This window comes from Chrysemys picta, chromosome 18 (assembly GCF_011386835.1).
Source record: "Chrysemys picta bellii isolate R12L10 chromosome 18, ASM1138683v2, whole genome shotgun sequence".
NCBI classification, from domain to species: Eukaryota; Metazoa; Chordata; order Testudines; family Emydidae; genus Chrysemys; species Chrysemys picta.
Genome location: NC_088808.1, coordinates 15,758,417 through 15,786,404, shown reverse-complemented (window position 1 = coordinate 15,786,404; position 27,988 = coordinate 15,758,417). Strand labels below are relative to the sequence as shown.

Sequence of the window (27,988 nt, the reverse complement as noted above, 5' to 3'; positions counted from 1 at the left end):
CATTTCATGTTTCCGTGCCGCAGTTTCCCCATCTACAAAATGGGCATAATAATACTGACCATCTTTGTAAAGAGCTTTGAGCTCTACAGATGAAAAGCATTAAGAGCTAGAATAATAATTCTATAAAAGCACACACATACACACATACATGCACCCCAGGTTTGCAGCTGTGCTCCCCCAGCAGGGTTCATGCTCAGATTTTCACAGAGCCCAGCACCCAACACACTGAGGAAAAACCTCAACCTTAGCAATTGGCTTATATACAACAAGACCATTGCAGCAACATTGCAAGTATCAATAATACAAGATAATAACTTTCCCACGAGCCATTGCTTCCTAACAGCCACTTTCAATTTTCTGTCTATGCCAGCAATTCCCAGGGCTGCCCAGAGGATTCAGGGGGCCTGGGGCAAAGCAATTTTGGGGGGCCCTTCCATAAAAAATGCAATATTATAGAATACTATATTCTCATAGGGCCCCCTGCGGGGCCCGGGGGCAAATTGCCCCATTTGCCCCCCCCCCCCCTCCCCGGGTGGCCCTGGTAATTCCTCAGCCCTTTTCCCACTACGGAGAGCTTTTGATTTCCCATTGCCAGAATCCTCACCCAGCCGAGAGCCTCTAGGACTAAGGGAATGTCATGCCCATGACTGAATCCACCTACCAAACTTCAACCAGCAAATATTCCGGAGGAGAGAAAAGGGCCAAAATTAAAGTGACAGAAAATGCATTGCATTTAAAATATATATATATATAGGTGGAATGAAAAAAACAAAACTACATTACCCAGAATGCCTGAAGCTGTTGAAAGGAAATGCCGTTTTGCAAAGAGGTTTAGCTCCAACAGCTGCAGTTTGAGCGAGGAATACAGGGGGAGGGCTAGGAGAGAGAGAGAGGGAGGTATGAGCGGCAGAGAGAGAGACCTGCTAATAATACTGCAATTGGACTGGGGCGGAGGGAAAGAAGCTGTCATGCCCAGAGCTCCCTCCCTGGAAAGCCTGCAAGAACAGCTGGGCTGCCTGAGAATGCCACGGGCATGAAAATGCTGGGAATGAGTTTCTTGCAAAGTTTGACCTGGTTGCCTTTCTGATGCTGCAGCAGAAACTGAAGCAGGGTTGTGTCCCCGCCACCGTCCAAGGGACTGATCCACGGGAGAGGCTGAAATACAATTCAGATACTGCCCCCCCGATTGATTTCTTGCAAAAAGAGGAAGCTTGCAACAGCGGGGGAGAGGGGGGAGATCGCTTCTGCTTTGCTCACCTTCCTAGACATAAAGCAACCCCCCCCCACACACACACGCGCATACAGGTCTGGCTAGAAAAGCCTAGCAAACGGATGCACGAAGAAGCTACTGTCCCGACACCAAGAAGCCTCCAGCAGCCGCAGCTCCGACGCGATCTGAGCCTGTGAATGACATTGGTCCCAAGGGGGGGGGTGCATTGGTGAAAATGCAAAGTTCCCCTAAGGTGCAGGATGCTGTGAAGCGCTGAAGACAGAAGGATCCGGAAGCACAGACTGGGGGAAAAGGCTGTTTTCTCTCTCGGTTCACACACATGCGAAGGACACGCGCCCCATGCCTGCAGATGAGCCCCTGGGGGTGAGGGCGAGCCTGGTCCCCGGAGGCAGGCTGCCGAGACATCTGAGGACACAGGCGGCGTGACATGCGATCCACTGCAGCATCAAACTAAAAGCCCAGCGCTGGAAGAGGAGGAGGTGGGGTGGGGGGGAAGCTGCGAAGCCACCGCCGAGCTCGTATCCTGCCGGCTTCGCATCCTTCCCCAGCCCAGGTGGCGGGGGAGTGGAGATGTCACGGGCGGCGATTGTTTGCTGCGGGCTGGGTCAGCGTGGCGGATCGTGACCTAGGGGGAGAGCAGCCAGGAAGCAGCCGCCACCACCAGGAACAGCAGAGAAACTTTGACAAAACTTCTACAGATCTCACAGCCGGCTCCTCCCCATCCCACAGCCAGGTGCGGAGCGGAGAGGTGCAAGGACTAAACCCAGGCGAGGTAGCCCCACTCCCCACACTTCGCGGAAAGCCCAGGGGGGGGAGGAGACAGGGAGGCTGCTGGGCTGCCACCAGTTATGTTTCTGCAGTTGGAACCCACAGTGACTGAGGGAAGAAGGGAGAGCAAAGTTGAAACAGAAATCAGCGAAGTGGTGCAATAGAAAAGCTAAAATATCTCCTTGGGAACTGCTCATTTTATTCATTTCTCCTCCTATTGTATTTCTACAGGCAAAGCCGGGGGAATGTGATGCGTGACAAAGACCTGTGATTTATTATTTAAGCTATTACTTAAAAAAAATCAGCAACACCCATCTCTCTGACATCTACAGAAGCCTCCAAATCAGAGATGTGGCTGATTTAACATTTTCCACCGTTAAATTTTTTTTTTTTAAATGACAGTACTATTTTTCTTTGCAAAGGGAAGTTATGAACAACTGCAAGTCCGGAAGTGAAAATCTACAGGGGCTGTGACAAGAAGTATTTTATTATTTATAGAGATGTGTCTATCAGCATTCTGCTTTTTCATCCAAAGAATAAAGGGAAATGCCAGCTTCGCTGATGTTTCATGGTGAACAGATGGCATTCAAAAAGAGGAAGGACTAAATATCTCATCTTTAAAAAAAGGAGATGATTATTTATTGAACTCAAGACTTTTTTTAATCCAAAGAATATATGAATGAAAGATTTCATCTGTCATTAACTGGAGAATAAGAAAAGGCCCCTTTGCTTCTGAAGTGCAGCTAAATCCATAAAAGCAGCAGCGATAATACTGAAATTCAAATAAAGACGTTATATGATGAATTTTCTATCCTATGGATATCATTTTTGAGATTACAAACCAGGAAGATCTATATTTGATCTAGCACCATATCATTTCAATGCCTAATCTTCCCCAGGATTGCTGGAGTGTCCTAGGAATTGCACTGGTGTTGTATGCCATGGGCTGTATTCAGAGTATTAGCTGCAAATCCAAAGTTTTCCGGGAAAGTATTTCAGTGATTGAGGTGAAAGCCTCCATCGATCCTGTTCCCACCAGCATCGATGAGTCGTCCAGCGTGGTTCTGCGATACCGGACCCCTCACTTTCGAGCCTCTGCCCAGGTCTTGGTACCTCCTATCCCCAAGAAAGAGACCTGGATCGTGGGTTGGATTCAAGCATGTAGCCATATGGAGTTTTACAACCACTACGGAGAGCAGGGAATGTAAGTATTTCCAGTGAGGGAGAGCGTGTGTGTGAGTGCGTGTGTTGCAGTAGGGGAAGCACCATTTAACCCATTTGATTTACCTTCTCTAATATTAAAACTGTACACTTAAAAAAAAAAAAAAGAGATAAGGGCTTGATCTTGCCCCCTTAAAGGCATTGGGTGTTTTTCCATTGACGCCCAGGGGAACAAAATCAGGCTCTAAAACAGTAACGCTTGGTTTGGTAGCCATCCAAATGCAATACCATTTATACAGAGAGTGGTCCGAGGGTTCCAGCAACACTGTAAAACCTGAAAGCAGAAGTCACCCCGCCACGAGATTGCGGAGAAGACAAGGGTGTTGCTTTTCATATGATAAGGGAGTCCCTTCCATGCCAGCTCTTCGCTGCTGCCCCCTTTTTTAAAAAAAAAGTGCTTTCTGACAAATCAGAATGCAAACAAATGCCGACACTTGCAGCGCTCTGCTGTTGTAAACAAGTTGGGTTGCTATTCCTGCAATGTGCTATCAGCAGGGCTGAGGGCTTGACATGACACCAGCCATGAATGGAAGGCAGCATTAGGGGGCTGAATTCTGTTTGCTTTGCTCATTGCAACAGGCTGCCTGCCTGGGTGAGGCAAGCAGGATTTGGCTGTAAGAGTGATGGGTTAACCCTCTGCAGCACCCTGGGGCTGCGGTTAAAAATGTACATCCCCATCCACACCATGTAAGAACAGGAAGTGAAAAGACCAGGGGGAAAAAACACCACACCTCTCAACCTCCAAATTGTGATGTAAGTGGAAATGCAGCTCCATCTCTATATATAAATAACTATTACACACCCACACCCACACCGAATAGCAAGTGTGTGGCTCATGGGTAAAACTAGTAGAAGACTCATGGTGCAGCGGAAGTGGTTTGCCCAGCCAGCGGTACAAGAGCCTGACGTTGGAACATAGCGTAGGCTGGGGTAGGCAGGTGGCTTGGTGACTGGACACACTGATGCTGCCCAGTCTCCAGCCGAAGATGGGATGAAAAGGTCAGGCTTAAGCAGCCTTCCTGCTTGCTAATTCAGCAAGCACCGCGTAAGGGAAATGCTTGCCTAGCTAGGGGAAAGACAGGCCAACTACAAAATAAAAGGTGGGAGGAGGGAAGAGAAGGGGGATAGAGGATAGAACCAGAGAGCAGATGAACCTAACATATTGCCTTCCCAAAAGGTCCAACTGCCTCTCTGCTGTACTCCGCCTTCCAGTGCCTCTCCCCTCCAGGAGCACTGCAGGACCCAGAGAGGGCAAGTTTATATACAGTATTTGCCCAGCCTAATGACATGAGTTTGACATTCCAGGCATGAAGTGAATATGTGCCTGACAGGCCCAGCGCCCCAGGGGAGCAGATTGCCAAGGAGCAACAGTTCCCACTTTGTCCCCATTTCCTTTCTCAGCTCATTGTTGGTGAGGGGGAGCTTTCTGCTTGAGCACATTGGCAACACCAAATATTGATAGAGTTAGGTTGGATGGGGAAGGGGGGAAGATTTTACTGATTCTAAAGCACACACAGTGGGCTGAGCCCTGGAAGGTTGGGCTCACTGTCTGCTCTTTAAAATGGGGCTCTGCAGGGTAGGACCCAGCAACAAGAAATTAGGGCTGGGGGTTTCAAAGCTGAAACAAATTGGGTGCCTAACTCCATAGCCTCATTTGACAATCAGCCTAGATGATCAGGTGCGAAGGAAAACACAAAAATCCACTGGTGTATAAATATAGGTGGGTATTCAGTAAAACAAAACTAACAGGGCAGTTGTCCTATACCCAACTGTCACTCACATGCAGAGAGCTGGGGCAAGTCACTTTGTCTCTGTGCCTCTGTTTTCCCATCTGTACATTGAGGACAATGATGTTGACCTTTCCTTTCTAAAATGCTGTGATAAATGTAGAATAAAAGTTCTGTATAAGAGCTAAGTATTATCAGAGCAGCTGGAATTAAGCTCATATACAGAGGAACAATGAACTATAATTCAGTAAACAATGAAAATTTAGGGATGAAAATATCATTGCATGTGTGCAAAGAGGTGCTTTCCTCTGGGGTCAGCCATATTTAGCTGATTTTGTACATTACGAAAACAGGATTAAAAGTTTGTTGGCCTCTCCATGCCTTTTCCTTAGAGAGTTGCCCCCAGACCTGCCACATGATAAAGCTATAAAAAGGGCATTTGGCGAGAAAGACCTCTTAATGCCATTGGACTGCAAGAGCTTTTTACCAATGGAAATCTGGTTGAAAGAATGGGCCAGGTTGTCAGCTGGTGTACATCAGCAGAGTTCCATTGCTGGAGTTTTACAGCAGTGGAGAATTTGGCCCAAGGAACACTCCCTCTTAAATAGGAACATTTAAAAAAAAAATCACTGTTGGAACAGACCATTAAAACAGGCTCTAATAACTCTGAATACAAAAATTAATGTCCATGCCCTGAATGAAGTCTGATGGCACGGGAAGGATTCAGGTTGAGAATGGGAGCCTCATCTTCGCACCAGGCTTTGAAGCATTTTTGCTTTTGCATTCTGAAGTTGTCACTCAGTCACCTACACACTGCCCCTTGCACTGAAGGCAGGCATGGCTGGGGAACGCAGACTGAGCTGTGTGTAGTACCCCTCAGTACTAGATGGAGGAGAGATACAGAGGCAATCTGTCAGACACACGCTTGTTTAAAAGGATGTCTGCAGCTCGGGGATTAGGTGCCAAGTTTTTAGGTTACACACACACATACACGCTTACTTTTGAAAAACCTAATGCTAAGAGAAATGTCATTGCTTAAAAAGTCACTGAACGCTTCCTTGGCCATGAAGATTCCCCCTGCAGTGTCATGAGCTGAAAGCAAACAGCAGAGCAATAGAGCACAAGGATTACAAAGTGAAACTGCCCGCTGGTCCTATTCTGCTGTCCTTTTGCAAACAACGTGCCCTGGTTATTAGGTTGTATTGAGAGCCCGGTTCTGATACCACTGCTTACCGGGAGAAGCACTTCCATGGAAGTGAATGGAACTATTTGTCTGGCGCAAGATGCTACTTAACTGGGGTGATCAGAATCAGGCAGTGAAAGCTTTGCTTAAGCAGGGAGGGGAAGGTCAGGCCCAACTTAAATTGTAAGCTCTTTGAGGCAGGGACCATCTCTTTGTTCTGTGTTTGTACAGTGCCTAGCACAGTGTGGTCGATGGCTGGGGCTCCTAGGTGCTATCGTAATACAAATAATAATATAAAATGTACGTGAAATGAACCAGGTTAATTTCACTGTCTCCATGGAGTAAAGTGCACGTAGCAGCACAGATGGTGATAAGCAAAACACAGACTGATAAATAAACCAGACTTTTTGAGTCATCTGCGAAGGCTTTTTAAAATAAAATTGTATATAGATTTTTATCTCTACCGTGTCCCTTAAAGTTTTAAAAGAGAGATGCCTTAAAGATTACATCTTCCAGGGCCTACAACCGAAATAGAATTAAACTGATCTCTGCTATAAAAACAAACCTATGTGAAAAATAAACTTCCAAGACCCCAGGAGAAGAAATGTGATTGGAGACTAATCCACTAAAAGAACGGTGACATTTCTGATGCGCAGCAAACCAACTCATTGAGGTTCCTCCAAAGTCTAAAAGTGGTAACAGCTCTGTTACTCTCGTGCATGAGAGTCTGTCCCCATTCCACTTTCTTATTCACGTCTCGTTCTTTACCAGGAGCCCTACTGAATGGTTTTGCAGTGCTGAAGTAGGTGAGGTAGAGGGTAAAAGCCAATTTATAAAGGGAGTTGTATTGAACGTGGCGGATCAGGGGTATAAATCCATAGAAATCCAGTTCAGGATTATTCCTGCTTGTTGCTAATGGGCAGTGCTGCCTTGGTCCGTTTCTGTCACCAGCACAGACTTTGTTAGCTTCCTTCCTGCAACACCTCTGGTCACAATGAATCATGTGGAAGGATGGGTGGAAAGCCTAGGATGGCTTTGCATTGCCCCCTGATATGGATTCCTCTTGGGCATCTGTGCAAAGCAAAGTCTAGATCTGATGCAAGCGCCCCCCTTTTACTATAAAAACAATATGCAAGGCCATAATGTCCTGTGACTAATTAAGGTCTGGCTTCAAGCATTGAGGTCCGAGGATGAGCTAGCACCCGAGTGTTTACTGATGGCACATTATGCCTGTCTGAAAAGGTTAACTTAATGCACCCATGTCATCCTGCTCGCTGCGGAAAGCTGGAGGTCACTTTGCTGTGTCTGCACACAATGCTGCACTTTTAGCCTCATGTTATGCTGCAGGGGAACATCCAGAGAGATTGTATAAGCCAGGTCCCCTCTTTAGGGAATAGAAAGAAATATGCCTGAAAAGGAAATCGGGAGGGTCAGAGCTCAAATTAGGAGGGCTGGAAAATATGGCTTGACAGGCTACAGCCCGGGCACCATTGCTCCATGGAGATGTAGCTGAAAGAGTATTCATGTGTTAGTAAAGGCCCTGCGGTAAGTTAAAGCAGGCCTTTCAGCTACCTAGTTTATGGTGATTCTGGACGACCGAGCAGCAGCGTAAAACACAAACTTGTCAGCATTACAAGCCAGAACCATTGATTTTGGAGCAGCTCAGCCTGAAATCAGATAGCCTTGGGAGTTCACACAGCTTCCCTGGTGTCGAATAATTTATAGTGCAAGTTTCTGGGCTTTCCATGGCACAGTTTTAATCCCAGAGAGATCCGTTTGTAGCAATGGGGCATTCTGCAGCCCCTCCTTCTGAGCATGTTAAAATGGCCGGTTGGGGAGAATTATTTGACTTCATATGGACAAGCCACACAATCAAAGGTCATGACCCCTCTTGGCAAGAGATCTTTGATAATAACAGCAGGCAAGGGGCAGGAACTCCAGGTTTTGTGGTTCATGAACTATGCTATTTAGTTTCCCTTTGCTCCAGTAACAGGATGATGACGAAGGCCTACTTCTTCCTCTCACTAACATTTGCGAGTAAATTTGAGGCTCATTGAAATCCTCAGGATTATTCACACTTGCTAGAATTAGGCATAGAGCCATTGGGTATTGTGCAAATTTCCTCCCCAAACCTTTCACCTGCCCTGCAGCATCCACTCCTAATCCACCCACCACCAGCCCGAGTCCGTCTATAAAGTTAAACCAATGCACCTCAGCCATATAGCAACACTCCTTACCGGTCTAATCCAGGGCCCAGCACAGAGCTGCCTACGCCTCTCAGTGCTGACTTGCAACAACCTTTGCAGAGCTGCTCCTGACCAGAGGCTCTTACATAGTGGTTTTGGGATGCAGACAAAGGATCCATCAGGCACTAAGGTGGAACCAATTAACTTGTTTTCAGTGGCATTCTCAGCCAGAGTTTTTCCACCAGCCTGGGCAAGGGTAGGACAAACCAGCTCAGGATTCAGTTACAAACCTCAACGAGTCCCAAACGACATATCCCAGTGTGGTGCACCCACGTTTGTACAGCCCCTGCGCCCGTGTCTCAGCAGTGGGCACATCCATAATGTATAGGAACGTCTAGGAAATTGTCACGCCTCGTCCCCGGGCCTCAATCAAACAGCATCAGCAACGATTTGAACGGAAAGTAATCCTAAACCATCTGCTGAAAGGGAGAGAAAGGATTCCCATATGGTATTCCAGAGATGACACTTGATGAGACATTGCTGCAAGGGCTAAACCTGGTGCTATAGTACGTGACCTCCTATTCATCTTCCCTCGCGGGGAGGAGTTCACTGAAAAATCCCTGGAGCTTTTCTTTCTCATCCCTTGTTGAGGGGCGTAGGGGAGGAATGACTCCTAGCTGTTTAAGAGACACTCATATAATCAGTCTCCCCTGTGCCATGGGGTTATGGCTAGAATCCACTCAGAGGGTTTCTTTTTACAGTTTTAGGTCAGAAGTGGCTCTCAGGCAAAGGACTCCCTCTGTCTGTTGGCAATATACTTGGAAGAACAAGAACTGCCGCAGACAGTATGTTAGCCAATAGGTTTGTAGCACATGACAAACCGAATCAGGCTATATACCCCTACAGGTTCTGATAACATCACATGGCACTGAATTTACCAGGCTGAGGGGCAGGATGCCAGGTTTCTGTGGCCTGGACGGTCTGAGGCCAGGACGTTCAGAAGTGACTAGTGATTTTTAGGGGCCCAACTTGAGACACCTTAAAGGGGCCTGATTTCCAGGAAGTATTGAGCACCTGCGCTCTGCAAATCAGACTCCTTGAAGGTGGGCACCCAAAGTTGCTAGTCACTTTTGAAGATCTTGACCCCAGATCTTAGCGCCCTATGCAGTTTCCTAAAATAATGCTTTGCACTTAATATTTTCCTTTTATGTTGTGTCTTCCATCCTGCAACACCCCCAGACAACAGCACTAGACATGCAGCCACCCAGTATACAGCATGCTGCATAACCACAAGTGCAAGGCTTTTAACCAAGGAGACCACGACAAACCTCGGATCGTATAAAATATCCCACAGGCTAGAGACAAACTTCTGCTGCTAACTAGTGAAAGAGAAATCTCATGGGGCTCTCCAAACATTAAACTAATTAGCCCTCAGAACAGCTTTGTGAGGTAGCTTGTATTGTTCCCAAGTTACAGATTGGAAAACTGAGGCAAGGAGAGGGTCAGTGGCTAGCCCAAAACCACACAGAGTCAATATTAGATTAGACTGTAGAATCCCCTGCTCCCAGTCCTGTGCTCAAAGCATGTTTCTCTGATTTACTCTAAGGGCGGTTTTAAAGGATGGGACATAGGATTTGTACTGAAGTGCAAGAAAATCCCCCCAAAACATAGTAATTATAGACTCATAGACTTTAAGGTCAGAAGGGACCACCATGATCATCTGGTCTGACCCCCTGCATGCTGCAGGCCACAAAACCGTCCCCACCCCTTCCCTGGACTCTGCCGTTGAAGTCCCCAATCCTGTTTTTAGTGACTGCAATCGGCAGAGACCCTCCTGCTAGAGATCCCTGCCCCATGCTGCGGAGGAAGGCGAAAAACCTCCAGAGGCTCAGCCAATCTGCCCTGGAGGAAAATTCCTTCCTGACCCCAAACGTGGCGATCAGTAAGACCCCGAGCATATAGGCAAGAGTCTCCAGCCCGACCCCGTTAGCCATTATACTATTTACCCACCATTGCTTGGCTTTTCCTAATTCTAGCATGTGATAGCCAGTAGGAATTCAGTGTGCACATGAGAACCAGCATTGCCAGCCCAATTTGTAAAAGCAGGCCTCCAGAATGCATCTTGGCCTTTGGGCTCATGTCAGCATTTGTGGTCACTGGAGTCTGGGGTGTCTACTTTGCAAAAAAAAATCAGGCTCTCAGCTGAGCTCAGCTACCTCTGGCATCATATTCCTCTTACCCAATAATCAGCTTCTCATAATGGGCCTGAAAAATCCAACTGGAAGGGTCAAAACTCCAGCGTTTGACGTTAAATGTGCAGGTCGTGCAGGAACATTTTTGTTCATCTTCTCAATAGAAAGCACTAGCCTTTTCGTTGGAGTCCTGTGATTACGTTTAAACTTGCAATCAGAAAGACTGACTGCAGCTGCTCTCCCCTCCCCCTCCTGGTTTAGAGGGCATTGACCCTCTTAGCCTTTGCTTTTGTGGTTACTGTGATGGCCTTGGGGCTGGCACTTTTGTCGAACGGTGACAGCAGGTGATGAGGAGTCAGAACTTCTAGGTGCTTTCCTCAGCTCTGCCACTAACATTTATCATTTGTATTTTGGTAGGTAGTGCCTGAGGCTCCAACCAAAATTAGACCCACCTTGTGCTAGGCACCACACAGACAGGAGGCTCTCTGCTCTGAAGAGCTTACAGGCTAAATAGACAAAAGGTGGGAGGGGAAGTGACGTGTCCAAGCTCAGCCAAGAGGTCAGCAGTGGAGCGGAGGGAACAGAACCCAAGTCTCCTGACTCCCACTCTAGAGGCCTAGCCACTGGACTGCACTCTTTCTCACTGCTCTAACTTGCTGTGATGTTGGGTCAGGCATTTAGGGCCAAATTCTCAGAAGCGTCGAGCAGTCCAGACCCCACTAACGTCAGTGGGCTCTGCAAGTGCTGAGCAACTTGGGCGGAGGGAGGGGGAAAAAAAAAAATCAGACCATTTACCTCTCTGTGCTTCAACATCTGTAAAATGGATAAAACACAAGGTAGGTGGGAGGGGGGCTACGGTGCTTATTAGCGTTTGGAAAATGCAGTGAGCGCCCTGGATTTAGAAATGCAAAGTAGTATACGCAGACCCTCTATACGTTTGTCAAGCCACAGACTTTATCTCCCTGCACTCTCCAGCTGCCTAATTAAGAACAATCTGCCCAGCTGTAACGCTCCTCCCCCCCCCCAGGGGAGGCTGCTCTTTTGTAGCTGAACTGCAAAGTAACAGCCCCGAGGGTCACTGGAACAACCTGCCTCATTATTATTGGGTTTTTAGCTGCACCGTCAAGTCTTGTGCTGTAAGAAAGTTGTCTTAGATTAAAGTGGAGGGACTGGGGAAGGGGTAGAGGGAGAGGCTGGGCCTTATTTAATGTAATTTGTATTAAAGTAGTGTCCAGAGCCCCTGGTCAGGATCAGAACCCCATTGTTCTGGATGCTGTACAAGGCAATCCTTGCCCATGACTAGGGCCCTACCAAATTCACGGCTGTGAAATCTGGTCTGTTGTGTACTTTTACCCCATATTCTACAGATTTCACATGCGAAACCAGCATTTCTCAAACAGGAGGTCCTGACCCAAAAGGGGGTTGCAAGGTTATTGTAGGGGGGTCATGGTATTGCCACCTTTACTTCTTTGCTGCCTTCAGAGCTAGGTGGCCGGAGAGGAGTGGCTGCTGGCCAGGTGCCCAGCTCTGAAGGTAGCACCCTGCCACCAGCAGCGCAGAAGTAAGGGTGGCAATACCAACCCCGCCCCCCACAACACCCTTTTGGGTCAGGACCCCTACAGTTACAACACTGAAATTTCAGATTTAAATATATGAAATCATGAAATTTATGATTTTTTAAATCGTATGACCGTGAAATTGAGCAAAATGGACCGTGAATTTGGAGGGCCCTACCCATGACTGGTATAGAGCAGGGGCAGATGGAGAGGACAGTAGCTTGTCCAGAACGCTGAACAATGGTGTGTGGTTAGAGACTGAATGAAGATAGGAAGGCCCCTGCTAAACGCAAGTATTTATTTTCAGGACTTAGCGAGTGGCAGGGGCCTCTGAAAGCCATTAGATTGCGGACCTCCTCTCCCCACCACTCAAGGCTGCTCCTCCTGTCACATAGGATTGGAAGTCTGACGGCCAGCTTGGCAGCAGCCCTGGCTAGTTGGGAGATTTGGGTTTGACTCCTCCTCTTACTTAAAACCAGTGGGGGGCCAGGAAACTGGAGGCAGCTTGTTTGTCCTGGAGGCAAGGGAATGAGTAACAGGCTGAGTAAGGAGCAGCACAAGACCGGTTGCAATAAAGGGTTTTTAAGGGACAGGAGAAAAGAGAACTGGGATGGGTCTCATGGCTCTGATTGTGGTATAAAGGGCCCTCTGTAGAAGTTTAGAAACACCAGTATATTTGAGAGCACTCCCAGTAGTTAAGTTGCGACCACACTGGTACCAAGCCTTGAGACTGAATTTCCAATCCTGTTTGATACCAGTGCAGTGGTGCCCCCCACCTCTAGGATTGGGCCTAGGCATTTGCAATGCTGTTTTAACAGAAGGGATGAGCGCTCATCGCAGAGTAACACTGGGAGCACAAATCCCGATGGAGGAAGATACTCAGAGCCGCCCCCGCTCTCAGGCTGTACAATGAAAACCCAGCCCAGTGAGTCCCTGCGCTAATCAGTTTTCCGTGATTCCTTCTTGGTTGTGGCAGGTCGAGTTGGGAGCTCCCGGACCTGCAAGATGGCAAGATACAGGCCATAAGTGACTCGGACGGTGTGAACTACCCCTGGTACGGCAACACCACAGAAACCTGCATGATCGTGGGGCCCACCAGGAAGGAATCCAAGTTCAACATCAGTATGAATGATAACTTCTACCCAAGCGTCACATGGGCGGTGCCTGTGAGCGAGAGCAACGTGGCAAAACTCACGAGCATCTACCGGGATCAAAGCTTCACCACCTGGTTGGTTGCCACCAACATGGCCACCAGCGAGATGGTGACCCTGCAGACTATCAAGTGGCGTATGAGGCTGGGCATAGAGGTGAATCCCAGCAGACCCTTGGGGCAGCGTGCTACGCTGCGGCAACCCTTTGCTCAAGAGCAGCCCCAGGTCCTTAGCAAGAATGAGCCAATACCACCCAGTGCCCTTGTGAAACCCAATGCCAATGATGCTCAGGTACTCATGTGGAGGCCAAAGGACGGGCCACCACTAGTGGTGATCCCTTCAAAATATCGGTAATAGCAACCTGGCATCCCGGCACCAGAAGGGAAGAAAATAACCCTGCACTTAGATACTTTTAGAATCTAAGCAAAATTGAGATGCACTTTTTATTCATTCAACAGAAATGCAACCATTCTACCTTCTCCCATTGGGACGGATCTCACTGTGCTAAAGCTAAAGAGGAGACCTTACCAGGGTCTGTCTCGTCACTTTGATTCCTAAGCGAGGAATCAGCAAACTAAACTTTATTTCTAGCCCTGTAGCTTTCTTTTCTTCCTGACTTTAGTTATTGTTTGAACTTCAGTCTCATTAGCTCACCCAGATTGTCCAGAACAAAATAAGGTTTTTATCTGGGATTTTATTATGTTTGGTGGGAGGAAAGGGATTTTTTTTTCTCTCCCCAGAATGAAACTCAAGTTCCTGGAGCTAAACGCTGACTATTTATTTATTATTATGGGTTTTTTTAAAATGATAAAAGGTTCTGAGTTGCAAACCTAAGTCATGCGGCCTTATGTAGACTTTGCTTTGCATTGCCAAACTTTTGCCTTAACGCTGTGTTTGAAAGAAAATTTAATCTCACCAAGAAGAATCTCTTTTCTACAGGATTTTAGGGAGGGTCAGGGGAAGCGTTCTGGAGCAAGGGATAGATTGTCAGTGTATCAAGGGATGAGGAGGAAGGAATGAGAATGGAAGAAACCAGATTAAAAAGAAAACCTTCCTGGTTTTAAACATGGAACAAGAAAGCATGGAAATAAACCCAGCTCAAAACCAGTTGTTTTGCTGTATGAGCAGAAACGGGACTAGTATTGCACACAGTTGCAATGCAAGTAACAAGTTTGTTAGAGAACCATCTTTGGACAAGAGCTGCCAGGCCCCTCACTGCTCGATAGAAGGGGTCGTCACAGCCTTGCATTGCTTCAACTTTCTGAGCTGAGCTTGAGAATACGGAACAATCCAGACAGTGGTGGGAACGACTGGAGATGTGGTACTCAAAAAGAAACACAAATCAGGGGAGTCATTTCCATCTTGCTTGTCCTGAGGAGATGACTTTCTCCTTCCAAACTAGCCCACTATTATTTCCCCCGAGGGCATCGTGAGTGGTGGGTCACACACAAGCTGTAATATATGTGGGGTCAAATTCTGCCATTGGTTACTCCCACGAAACCCCAATTAATTCATAACAGGTGGGGTGAGAGGAGCAAGGTACAGCAGGACCCATCTAAAATCACTGGGGCTGCATGGGTGTAAATGAGGGCAGCTGTTGTCCACTGGAGTCTCTGACTCAGGAAGAATTATACCTGTGAAAATAACATGCACCCTTCCTATTAACAGTGAAAACAAAAAAGTCTCCTCTTACTATAGCTTTAGTGCTCACCTGGGCTGATGGAGAACCAGCCTCATGGTCCCACCAGATTCAGATGGCTTTCAGTGATAAGGGTTGTAGGTGAAGACACAGCTACAGAGATATGGTGGAAGCATACATGTGTAAGCAGGCGACCCCTAATAAGGTGAAAATAATGCAAAATTTGCATCCTGCGGGGAGGATGCTGCGGGAAGTCATGTCTGTTTGGAACATAAGTCAGGGCCCTAAGAAATCATTTGGTGGATCTCCTGGGTGGCCTCAGAGACACCACCAGTATTTCTCCAAAGACAGGAAGCATGAAAAGGAGGCAGCTCAACTGAGACATGTGTGGCTGAGGGGAGTTTAGAAATGGAGGAACTTGTATGGTGGAGGCAGCGTGAGCTGGAGAACAGGGCAGGGGCTGGGAGGAGGAGACCTACCTTCTGTTTTCAGCTCTTGTTGTATGGCCTCAGGCAAGTCTCTTCACCGCTCCACTGCACCTGTAAAATGGGGATAGTGACACTTCCCCTTACCGAGGAATTGCTTAGGGACTAAGAGTGCGCACATGTTCTGTACCTGGCTGGTCCCTGCTCAGCTGGTCTCACCGGGACTCCCCAAGACTCCCATCTGGATCTGCCGTTTCCCACGCTATGCTCCAAGCAGCTCTGTCTCTCCCCCACACTCATCGGCGAGCTGCTAGCATTGCAGCCAGCCTCCATGCACGCTCTTTAAAGAGTTCCCCAGCAAGACAGCCTTATGGTATACCAGGACCCTCCCTACTTTGTGTCCAACCCCTTTATTTTGGCAGCATGCTCAAATGCCACCCTCCTGCCCAGGGACCAGAAGCCTCAATGCCTGCTTCCAAGCCCCAGCATCCCATATGACAGCACCTATAGTCATCCTCCACACCACCAGAGTCAGAGTTGATCTAGGAGGAGGAGGAGGAGATCTAGAGAGGATGATGAATCAAGCTTGAGAGACCTCGTGGTGTGCATGGCGACTGCCTCCATCATTCTTAAGTTCCCCTTTCTTAGGTCTAATCAGCTCCCAGCTACAGCTTGTACAGACTTGTACAGACCCTTGAGACTTATCCATATCCTCTCCCAGGCAATACCACGCCATAGCAAATCACTGACTACGGCAAAACCTCCTCCTGCTGTGTCCGGACTGGTGATAGTTGGGATGGGCCCAAGTGGTGAAGCTTGCATCCATTTCTCAGCAGCCCTAAAGTTTAGTGTGTGCGCGCGTTAGGGGAGGGAGGGGAAGGAAGGGGGAGGTGTTCTTCAGGCCTGGCATTATTTTGAGCCCGTTTCTGAAGTGCTGAGTATTTGCAGCTCCTTTTGACTTCAGTACAGGTTGGGTTCTCAGCACCTCTGGAACAAAAAAATCAGAACCCATTGTCTTAACTAGCTATATGAAGGAGTGTTCTGAGGAAAGATTTCTTCTCCTGCTCATCCGAAATCACATTCAGGGAATCCTCAGGTCATATTTCATTTAGCGTGGCATTGGGCGTAGTCTCTGGGTACATTAAACAAGCCAGATTCCTACAACCTATCTTGCTGGGTTGGATACACCCCTGCAATTTGACATTAACCTCCTTGCTAAGACTCTCCTGCTGCACTGAGTAGACCTGGCTGGGCAGTAAATGTGAGAATGAAGGTTCATGTCAGGGGTCAGTTTTGCAAGGTCTTTAACTCCCACTCCATCCCAAGAATGCCTCTCCCGTTTCCTTGTTGGAAACATCCCTCCCTCCTCCCTTTGTGCTGTCAGACGCTAGTGTAGAAAAAGGACACTGCCTTTTTAAGACTTCATGCTTTGGGATTAAATAAATGATGTTTTTCCAATGCTGCTTCATTACGAAAACTGCTGAGGACAGATTGAGCCAACACAAAAGGGGTGGCGGCTGGAAATGAAAAGTGCTATGCACACCACTATTTATATGGCTGGTTAATAACTCAATAGCCATATATTTAGAATTGCTGCGCATAGCACTTAGCCTCTCCTTTGGTACTTGAATCTTCAGGGCACCAGCTCATGCTGCACTGAGTGGCTGCAATCAGCAGAGGTAAATACAGCTGAGCTCTCTCTCTATTAGGGTGCTCTGGAGCCAAGCAATTGCTGGGGTTGTACGAGGGACGTGTCCTGAAGGAAGTGCAGAGCTAAAGCTGGGTATTGCTGGAAACAAGATCTGTACCCAGAGGTGCAATAGCTCATGTGTGCAACGTGAGTGTGGTAGCTCTGGTGATCCCATCTTACTCCTCTCATGATGGGCAGTTCTCGACAGCCCCAAACCACTGCATGAGCTGAAATGTGCCAGTCTCTGCTCAGGAAGGACTGGGTCAGTCTCTGCTGCAGATCAGGAGAGAGAGGATGGGCAGAGCTGCGGAGGGACCGGGATGGAAACAGCAAGGGGTCCCTCATGTTAACTTCCATCTCCCGCACATTGAAAGGAGGCAGGATTTCATTTGTGCTAGTGAACAAGAACCCCACGTGAGCAATGGCACATGGATTCCATTCCTGGCTTCCATTATGCTTGTATGCACCAGCTAGCATGGCAAGCAGCAGCAGAGAGCCCGCAGTGAGCTCAGAGAAAGGCAGTTGGATTAGGATGGTGCTTTGGCGGGGGGAGAGAAGGGTTACCTTAGACCCCGTAGCAGAGGTTCCTCTCTAGCATTCTGCTCACATTCATGCCGCAGCAATATGAACCGTCCTTGGGGTCTGGCAGAGATACTGTGAAAACATAATGAAGATGTACCAAGTCTGGACACTTAACAGAAATGTAAAAATAAAACCCTGCTTTTATAATGGAGAGAAATAAAGTGGAATTTTCAAACAAATCTGCCGGAGTGGTTGGGGGCGGGGTTTGGATATTTTTTAAGGTAAAGATTACATGGTGTTTGCATTCATGCTCAGATCTCTATATTAAACAAACACTCTGCTTGCAGCGTATGTGCTGTTTGTGTGTGCATTTCCACAATGTGTGGAGGTACTGCTTAAAAATACAGGGGAGCTTTCCACCCTCCGGGCTGATATGTGCCCTGCAATAAAACTGCGAGGCTAACCTAGCCTGGAGCACCCATCAGGGTAGACACCAGTTGAGCTTCTGCACAATTTGGTTACCTGATGTGGTTTTCACACTCGCTCGGCAAGTGGCTTGCCAAACTTTTTATCTGCCTAGACACTGCATCTTGAGAGACCCATCTCTTTTCCCAGGCTCCTACCCTCACTTGCTCCTCAAATGGTTCCATACTGAGCACTGCCAAGCACTAGCGGCAGGTGAGCAGGGCAACTGCCCTGGATACCAACTTGCAGGGGTTACTCTGCAGCTGTGCTGATTGGCTGGATTTGGTTTTGGGTTTTTTTGGCATGGCGCTTCGATGCAGGAGGGCGGTGGCTGAAAAATGCCTAGGGCCACTTCTGCAAGCAGAGCTTTGTAGACTTTTGATGGACTTCAGGATATAATTTTAGAACCACTGGTCTATAGGAATAACTTCAACTGCCCCCCTTCCATCTGTCTCCAGAATTCCCCCTCCCCCTCCTCTTGCCATTGTTAGGATTCACGTCACTTTTCAAGAAGAACGGCAGCACCTAATCCAACAGGAAAGTGTCCAAGGAGAAGGTAGGGACCTGGGCTTTAGGCCAACAGCTCCAGGCTAATAGATTAATCAATAGGACCTCTCGTGGCATTGCCTAGGTCTCAACTGCAACTTCCTCTTGACATTCAGCTAGCCACACTGTGGGTCCCCCCCCAGGAAATACATCTTTGCATCTAGTTTTGGATCGTCACTTTCCCTTTTGCAGAACCACTGCTGTCTGACCACTCACTGCTGTCAAAGGTGCGAGGTCAGGCAGGGACTTCTCAGCAAGGAGTCTGAGAAAGGCCCAACCTGTTCTATGCAAGAGGTGCCACCCTTCAGTGCTGGCTATTTCCTGGCAGATCAAGGACACCTGCTCTTGTGCAGACTGTCTTTCTGTAACTGCAGCAAGGCAGTTCGGTGGCTTGCCCAGCACATGCCCATGAAAAAGGGCACAAAGGGACTGCTTCTGCTGTGTAGATGTGGGTGCACATGTGCTCCTTATTTTATCCACCAGTTAGGCCTGATTTCCAAGATACCAATTTTGGTTGCTTGATTTCTGTTCCGCTTGTTTACCAGTCATAATCGTAACAGTCCTTGGGTAGTATCAGTTGATCCTTTCTGTTTAAATTAATTCAGTCTGTTTGTCTCCTCACAGCTTTCCTTAATCAGTGTTATAGAGTTCATTGTGACCATTCATGAACCTCTGCCCACTTTTCAGCAATTTAGCTTATGACTATGGTAAATTTGCAGACTGCATTACCACATCAACTCCCTTCTGTGCCCTACCCACAGAGGATGAGAGTCTATTAAGGCCCACAGCTACCAAGCCTGATTCTTTAGCTCAAACTGGAGAGACCCCTGCCATTAGGTCTAGAGTTACCTAGTGCTAACCCCTAAATCCCCATGGCATCCTAAAAAATGGGTACCAATGACATAGGGAAGGATAGGAGAGACGTCCTGGAGGCCAAATTTAGGCTGCTAGGAAAGAGACTGAAATCCAAGACCTCTATGGTAGCACTCTCAGAAATGCTTCCAGTTCCATGCACAGGGCCAGGTAGGCAGGCAGAGCTTCAGAGTCTCAATGCGTGGATGAGACGATGGTGTAGAGAGGACGGGTTTAGATTTATTAGGAACTGGGGAAGCCTATGCAGGAAGGATGAGCTCCACCTAAACCAAAGTGGATCCAGACTGCTGGCACTTAACATTAAAAAAGGTTGCAGAGCAGTTTTTAAACTAAGAGATGGGGAAAGCCAGTTGCTAAAGAGGAGCACGTGGATTGGACAGAGACTTCTCTTAGAGGAGAGTCTATTGATAGAGAATCTCTAGGTTTTAGTCAGGAGCAGAGGAGGGAAGAGGATAAAGTATGGGCCAGACCAGATGAAAAACATTCACATAAAAAAGAATCTGACACATCAGAAAAGGGCAGACAAACAGTGACAAGTTTTTAAAGTGCTTGTACACAAATGCTAGAAATCTAAATAATAAGATGGGTGAACTAGAGTGCCTCGTGTTAAAGGAGGATATTGATATAATTGGCATCACAGAAACCTGGTGGAGTGGGGACAATCAATAAGACACAATCATTCCGGGGTACAAAATATATCGGAAGCATAGAACAGGTCATGCGGGGAGGGGGGGGGGAAATGGACACACTATATGTGAAAGAAAATGTGGAATCAAATGAAGTAAAAATGAATCCACATGTTCCATAGAATCTCTATGGATAGTATTTCCATGCTCTAATAAGAATATAACAGTGGGGATCTATTATCGACCACCTGACCAGGACAGTGATAGTGACGATGAAATGCTAAGGGAGATTAGAGAGGCTATCAAAATAAAGAACTCAATAATAGTGGGGGGATTTCAATTATCCCCATATTGACTGAGTACATGTTGTCTCAGGACAAAATTCAGAGAGAAAATGTCTCGAAACTTTAAATGACTTCTTCTTGGAGCAGCAGGTACAGGAACCCACAATGGGGGAGGCAAGTCTCCATTTAGTCCTGAGTGGAGCGCAGGATTCTGTCCAAGAGGTAACTATAACAGGACCGCTTGGAAATAGTGACCATAATATAACAACATTTAACATTCCTGTGGTGGAAAGAACACCTCAACAGAGAACAAAGGGTAGGAATAAATAGTAAATTTTCAGAATGGAGAGGGGTAACTAGTGGTGTTCCCCAAGGGTCAGTCCTAGGACCAATCCTATTCAACTTATTCATAAATGATCTGGAGAAAGGGGTAAACAATGAGGTGGCAAAGTTTGCAGATGATACTAAACTGTTCAAGATAGTTAAGACCAAAGCAGACTGTGAAGAACTTCAAAAAGATCTCACAAAACTAAGTGATTGGGCAACAAAAGGGCAAATGAAATTTAATGTGGATAAATGTAAAGTAATGCACATTGGAAAAAATAACCCCGACTATACATACAATATGATGGGGGCTAATTTAGCTACAACTAATCAGGAAAGAGATCTTGGAGTCATCATGGATAGTTCTCTGAAGACATCCACCCAGTGTGCAGCGGCAGTCAAAAAAGCAAACAGGATGTTAGGAATCATTAAAAAAGGGATAGAGAATAAGACTGAATATTTTATTGCCCTTCTATAAATCCATGGTACGCCCACATCTTGAATACTGCGTACAGATGTGGACTCCTCATCTCAAAAAAAAATATACTGGCATTAGAAAAAGTTCAGAGAAGGGCAACTCAAATGATTAGGGGTTTGGAACGGGTCCCATATGAGGAGAGATTAACGAGGCTAGGACTTTTCAGCTTGGAAAAGAGGAGACTAAGGGGGGATATGATAGAGGTCTATAAAATCATGAGTGGTGTGGAGAAAGTGAATATGGAAAAGTTATTTACTTGTTCCCATAATATAAGAACTAGGAGCCACCAAATGAAATTAATGGGCAGCAGGTTTAAAACAAATAAAAGGAAGTTCTTCACACAGCCAGCCTGTGGAACTCCTTGCCTGAGGAGGTTGTGAAGGCTAGGACTATAACAGGGTTTAAAAGAGAACTAGATAAATTCATGGAGGTTAAGTCCATTAATAGCTATTAGCCAGGATGGATAAGGAATGGTGTCCCATGCTCTGTCTGTCAGAGGGTGGAGATGGATGGCAGGAGAGAGATCACTTGATCATTACCTGTTAGGTTCACTCCACCTGGCATTGGTCACGGTCGGTAGACAGGATACTGGGCTGGATGGACCTTTGGTCTGACCCAGTATGGCCGTTCTTATGGCAGCAGACACATGTGGCACTAGGACAAAGAGACCAGGCCTTCAGTTCTAAACCCTCTATCCTCAAACACCCTGCTTCTCTCCCTGGGCTCCTTTAGCAATCAGTACAGCAAGCACCTTTGTACTCTGTACGCTGCAGCCAACCGTTTGAGGGCCAGAGGATCTCTCACACTATCCCAAGGCCGTGTGCGAGGTATGCACCATGTATGTGTGTACAGGAAGCTATTGGCTGTATGGACATGTACCTGAGACTGAGCGTGAGTATCATGACATTGAACAAGCATGTAGGTAAAAGCAAAGCATGAACGTGAGGACACATATGAGTATGCGGCTGGGGAGGAGATGGGGATAAAGTATTTTGTAGGCTGTGGCTTAGTGACAGGAATTTGCCGGGATGGAGACTGAACAGAAGAGAAGACAGGTTCCAAGTGGGATTCATTTCCACAGTGGAAACTCTCCAGCCTTACATGCTGATAGCAGGTTAAATTTAGCTGTCCCAGGGTTGTTTTTTTTTGGGGGGGGGGGGGGGGGGGGAGAGTGGGGGGGAAGGGGGAAGATACCAGTCTATCAACAGCTGCTTTGGGCTACACACTTAAGGAGGTGAAAGGCTCCAATCACTTGTTGTATGTGTAGAAGAGTCCAGATATTTCCCTAGGAGAATTGGGGAAAAAGAGCAGCAGAGGCAGCTGTAGTATTCATTGCTGAACCCCTAAATCCCCCTGGCATCTTTAAAAAAAAAAAAAAAAAAAAAAAAAAAAGGCCCACTCTTTTTTCATTGCCAAGGTTGAGAAGCCCAGCAGAAAAACAAAAAAAAAATCCATCAGCCCACCAAGATCAGACAGGATCCTCTGGTTAGAGAAGTAGTCAGGGGGTCAGGTGGTAGGGGGATGTGTGACTAGAAGCCATGTGAAAAGGGAGGCAAAGCTCTATGCCAGGACTCCCCCGTCACTGGGCTAAATGAAAATGCAAGTCAGAGGCCAGCATGAGCACCAGACGTGAAAAGGAAGGACGATCGCAAGGCTGGATGTGTCATTTACATCAAATGCTGCAGGGTCACCTTTAGCAATTGATGTCAGGAGTCGGCAGGTCCCTTGAGCATTTGAGAGCCCTGGCTGGTGCCGGAGGAATGTGTAGCAGCCTCCTCCAACTCATAGGTTCCAGCTCTCAAACACTTATTTTCCTTCGAGGTCACTGGTAACAATAGTGCTCCAGGCCAGAGCAGCTCTTAGTCCTGTTCACGTGGCCAGACATGCTGTCAGGGAAAGTAGAATTGCAGTCCAGTCACTGGTTACAGAAGATGGCATGGGGATTGGCCATGTGGCCAGACACCTGCACCATAAACTGAACTGACTATAGGCTCTCTGTGCAGTGCCTCCACTCTTAACGAACAGACACTTCCCCTCCCCGCAGCCCACGGGGGTAGGGGGCGTTGAAGTTGGTGAGCCTAGTTTCTGTTCTTCACCACTTTGATTCGTAATTTCATGGCCCCTTTTTTTAAGTGGAATAATGCCTCAGATTTTATTACTCTTCAGTTGTTAGCAGAAGTTTCCTATTTATCTCCACGGCGCTGCTCAGAACCATTTTCAGTGAACTTCCATCTGCTGTCACAGGCTGGGCTGTGTCTTCTGCCGTCTTGCACCGTGGTGACCTCTGACGTGCATCACCTGCAGATGTTGCTTTTACTTCCCAATGTTGTTACGTTTTAAAACAAACGCTTTTCCATAAAGTACAGAGATGGTTTGCCTCTTTAATTCGGAGTGCTGTGAGTTCTGTGCACTTAACTAAAAAAAGTGGCATGAATAACTTCTAATTTTCCCACCCGACTCTCCCAAGCTAAACCTTGGTGCGTCACCTTTATAATAGAGCCAGTTTTTTATGGGGAAGTAATAACTTGAGCCCTTTGGCTTCCTGCAACAATACAAAAAACAAACCAACCTCCCCCAAACCCCTCTCCCCAGGTCTTGGATTATGGCAGTCTGAATGCTGTCCAGGTCACTCAAGAGTCAGATCTGAACCTCAAGCAATTTATAGTTTTGGGGTAATTCAGGCCCCTCCCCACAAAAATCAACCCGGGGTTTATTCTTTGATTTTGGAGGTTTCAGGCTCATTTACAGCCAAAATACTTGGAAGCCCAAACCTCCCCCCACCTGCAAATAAAACCAGAGAGTGAGCTCTGGTTGGATTTGCCTTAGGACAACATTATCACGCTAATCCCAGCATCCTCATCTTCTCTGCTCCTCGTGAGGTCACAGTTGTTCCCTCTCCAGCCAGGGTAGCCTAGTCATCTCAAGTCCTCAGTGTGGGAGCCGACAGTTTGCTTTAATTAAAAAGGAGACAGCCCTAGTTCTAGCTGAGACTGACAGAAAAGCCTCTCCCAGAGGAGGGGAGTCATAGGGCAGGATCCCTGTGGCTAGGCTAGAGACGTCTGCTGGTGCCCTTCCCCTCCTCATTTGGCATGGGAGCGAGTCAGCCAGGGAGGCAGCAATAACCCTGCGATGCCAAGGGAGACATTTACAGGACAGTCTCCACAAGAGCTTCCCGAGGGTCCCGCATCCTCTCACCCCCCCCCCCCACAAAACATGCTGAACGTACACACGTGCATGGGCTAGAGATTAGCATCCCCCTGGGAGGTTAAACACGCCTCCAACCAAGCTGCGCTGCTTCTGCCAAAGGGGGGGGGGGAGGGGGAAGAGAGGGGTCTTTTTGCTGCTGAATCTCAGTTCTGTCTATAAATTCTGAGCTGCTGCCTCCCCTTCCAGCCTGGCAGCTCCACTTGACATCTATCCCGCCATGAAAACTCCCTTGATACGAGGAGCCACGCTCCTGCCCAGGCCTCATGCAGGACAGTATTTCCTTGTATGCAACACGGGGAGCAATGCACAAGGGCAAGATGCATGAAAGCTAAGGGGAAGTGCTGAATAAAATGTCACCTTGGCCACCTTACAAACCGACAACCCAAATCCTTGCCTCACCGCAGCCGCATTGTCATTCGAGGGCTACTAGCATACGAGTACCAGTGAAGGCCTCATGTCCAGCTTGCAGCCATAGTATGGGGAGTGGGAGGGAAGGCAGCGCTAGCTGCTGAGTTAACCACAGCACTTCACTTCCCCCACCCCCGGACAGTGCAACACCAGCGGGAGCAGTGCTGCCACTGGATCCCAGTATCACGTGGCTGGGGTTATAAACTTGAGAGTGCAGGTCAAAGGGTCCATTTCCAATGACCACTTACCCCTGAGCTCTGCAGCCAATTAAAGTGCAACTCTGTCTAGCCATCGCTGTCACTACTGGAAGCCCAGCAGCCATCTCGGACTTCCCATTGAAGGGTGCATACCACTGTGGTCCTTGTTAAGCAGTGGAGGTCTTTGGAGAAGTGGCCTATGTTAATCCATGCAGCACTGCTCTGTGGTTCTGGCTCTGCAGCTCGAGTTGATGTGCACGTGGTAGGTATAACCAAGGAAGGTAGGTGGTTCACCCCTCCTCCAACCCTTGGTGGCTTTCCTGCCTGTCCCATGCCTAGCATCCCCCCTCTTGCTCAGATTCCGCCGGTAGAGGAATGTAGTTGTAAGTGGCCTTGTTATTTAGCTTCAGCAATTAGCAGAGCTGCCCGATCAAAAGATTCCCTCTTTGCTGAAGGGCTTTACTTTTCATTCAGGAACCATTTGGAGCTCAGGGAAAAAACAACAGACCCAACGCTGGCACCAAGCATGGATGGATGTGTGTATCATCTTCTCAGACACCAGCCACGTACTGCCAGCAGAAGGCATGGGGCAATAGCTTCAGACAGGAGGCACGGCCTGAATGGTGCAGAGGTTTAATCAGACTTCTGGGAACCCAAATGCAAATTGACCTTTGCTCATGATTAGAAAGGAGCTGGAGGGGCTGATAGTGGAAGTGACCCAGGGCTGGAATGGCAGGTAGGATAGAATACGGTCAGTAACGACGTGTGTTGGCAGCGCTAGGTAGAGGTCTAGGACTGGAATAAGAGGTTAACCTAAAGGTGATTGGGATCTGGTATCAGAAAAGCAGGGGGCCCACTGACCTGTTTGTGGACGTTTACACCGTGTCTTTACGGAATTTGCTAGGCCTGGCTCCAGGAGGGTTATTGGTCCCTTATCTCCTTGAGAACTAAAATCAAAAAACAAAACTCCAAATAAAACAGTGCACAGGGCCTGAGCGTGCCCAGAACAAGATCTCAATCTTTTCCCGCGCTGCTGGGAATACTATTTAGTATCCAAATCTGAGTCCAAGACGACACCCCGGGACAGGTTTTCAAAGCTGCTCCAGCATCCACACTCAGGGACAGATTTTCAAAAGACACATGGAGCGCTGAGGACTGGAAACCTGGCCCTACAGCTACAAGAGCAGAACAAAGTTATTCCTTAAGGCTCTAACTCGGTATTCTGCTCCTGTCTTCCCTGGCACTGCCCTCCCTGACATACTGGTCGACTCTCTCCAGCTGCCTGGTTTAGGATCAAATAAATTAGCAAGGGCTGAGAAAAACGAAGTAGGGCAGAGCACCAGCTCCTGAAAGCAGCTGGTTTCTTCTACTACGTGTGAATGGCAAACGTCTGAGATGGAGGGAATCTCATCCATGTGGACACCCCCCACTCGCCTGTTCACATGCGCTGAAGTCTGATCTGTCTAGGTTCTTATCCTACACCCATTGCTGTAGCATCTGAGCTCCCCATGGTTTAGCACAGGCTGCGCAGCTGGAGCGCCAGATGCCTGGCTCCAGGGATCCCCCGCGTGAAATGGAGCTTTAAGAGGAGATGGCATGTGAATTGGAAAACAGGAACAGACAGCAGCAATAAGCTACTTTTCCCAGCTGACGTGGTTCCTCGCCCTTCCCCTGGGATCTAGACTAGTATGTCACTCAACAGTAGCATTAACAGAGAGATTCAGCTCTCCCGGCTGAAGGACTGTTGTGATATCTAGAATTAGAATGTGGTGTGGTGGCTCAAACCTGGAACACTAGGGGTGAAATCAGAGCCTCGCTGATCTCAAGAGCAAAATTCCCCAGCTCCATATGTCATGACCTGACCTAGAAAGGTCCCCTCAACGTTGGAATATCCCTGCTGCCACTGGTGGTGCCTGCAGTGTGATCACAGGCTTAACCGATGTTTAAGAGTTACCTTCAAGCTGAACCGTACCAGGTTGCTTTTAGTAGTGAAGTGGGGCAATAAGACATCTCCTCCCATCCAATACTCTTCTCACACCCACTCCTCCAGTTGGTGCTTCCCTCCTGCCTCCTTGGCCACCTGTTTAAGAACTAGCTTCCACAAAGACATGAATTCAGAGTATTTGCCATGGGTGAACTCTGCCTGGTACCTGCAGATTTAGGAAGGTGCACCTGGAAGAAAGTGTCAGAGCCCCCCTCCCCAGGGCTCGAGACCTTAGTGACACTCTCCTGGGAGCCTATTAATTCAGCTGAAGCCAGTTATAAACACAGTATTGTCGCAACTATGGTTCAGGGGCATATCTGTAAGTGGGTCATAGGTTGGAGTCTTCTGACAGCCACTTGAGGATGTGAGGGGCAGGAGGGGGAGAGAGGGAGGAGATTGGGAGCCTGTGACTTCGCTAGAGAAGGAAGTTATGAATCGGCCTGGCACAGCAAGCAGCAATCTACCTCCTTAAGAAACCCCCGTCCTGGGTATATATGTGACATCAATGCACTTGGGAACAGACAGGGAGTGGAGGTAACACTCAGGATTCATCAGGTGTTGCTATGTAGTATGAGGGGAGTGGGGCCGAACTCTGAGGCTACAGCTCACCAGAAACACAGTCAGGAACACCTGCCCCCCCACCCACCAGGCACTCAAGTGTGACTTGGTCTGGAAATCTGCTCTTGCTTTAGGCCTCACAAATCCCTCCAAGGTTTGAAAACAATGCTGGGAATCTCTGGTCAAGGCCCTTGTCTGGATGGGTTTCTATTTATAAGGTAGTGGAATGGCTCTCACAAAAGTGGGTAGTTGGAGCAATGTCACACCTTCTCCCAGCAGTTGCTGGGAACGGCCAGATGAGACTGGTTCCTTCTGAACTCCAGAAACACCATGGCTTCCTGTACACCAAGGAAAGGAGCGACTGGAACATTTAAGAAAAGCCAAACAGCAACTTGCCTCCCAAGGCATGTAAACCTGTCCCAGGCTCTCCCTCCTCCACTATCATGACCAGAGAAGGACGTTTTGCATTTAAAACTACAGGCCAGTCTCCTGGTAAGTTCGGCTCCCCCAGCAAAAAACAGATGGTTCAGTACTCCCCCCTCATCTC

At 47.8% G+C, this 27,988-nt stretch overlaps 1 protein-coding gene and 1 long non-coding RNA gene across 4 annotated transcripts; one reads left to right on the top strand and one right to left on the bottom strand.

Annotated features, from left to right (window-relative positions):
* Nucleotides 1-848: 848 nt before the first annotated feature.
* On the top strand, nt 849-17,730 carry FAM78A (family with sequence similarity 78 member A). Of its 3 annotated transcripts, none has more exons than XM_008169149.4 (3): nt 1,486-2,003; nt 2,231-3,203; nt 13,041-17,730. In XM_008169149.4, exons 2-3 carry the CDS (start codon nt 2,881-2,883, stop codon nt 13,567-13,569), a joined length of 852 nt encoding a protein of 283 aa, XP_008167371.1. In that variant the 5' UTR covers nt 1,486-2,003; nt 2,231-2,880; the 3' UTR covers nt 13,570-17,730. The 3 variants fall into 3 exon arrangements, with proteins under 3 accessions (XP_065428499.1, XP_008167371.1, XP_042710210.1); XM_042854276.2 differs by having other exon boundaries at nt 1,778-1,964; XM_065572427.1 differs by having other exon boundaries at nt 849-3,203.
* On the bottom strand, nt 15,282-26,991 carry LOC122174072 (uncharacterized). Its single transcript, XR_006175388.2, has 5 exons — nt 26,854-26,991; nt 25,761-25,846; nt 21,627-21,741; nt 17,534-17,623; nt 15,282-15,393 (listed from the first exon to the last, which is right to left on the bottom strand). It is a non-coding gene; the product is annotated as an uncharacterized LOC122174072 (long non-coding RNA).
* Nucleotides 26,992-27,988: the final 997 nt, after the last annotated feature.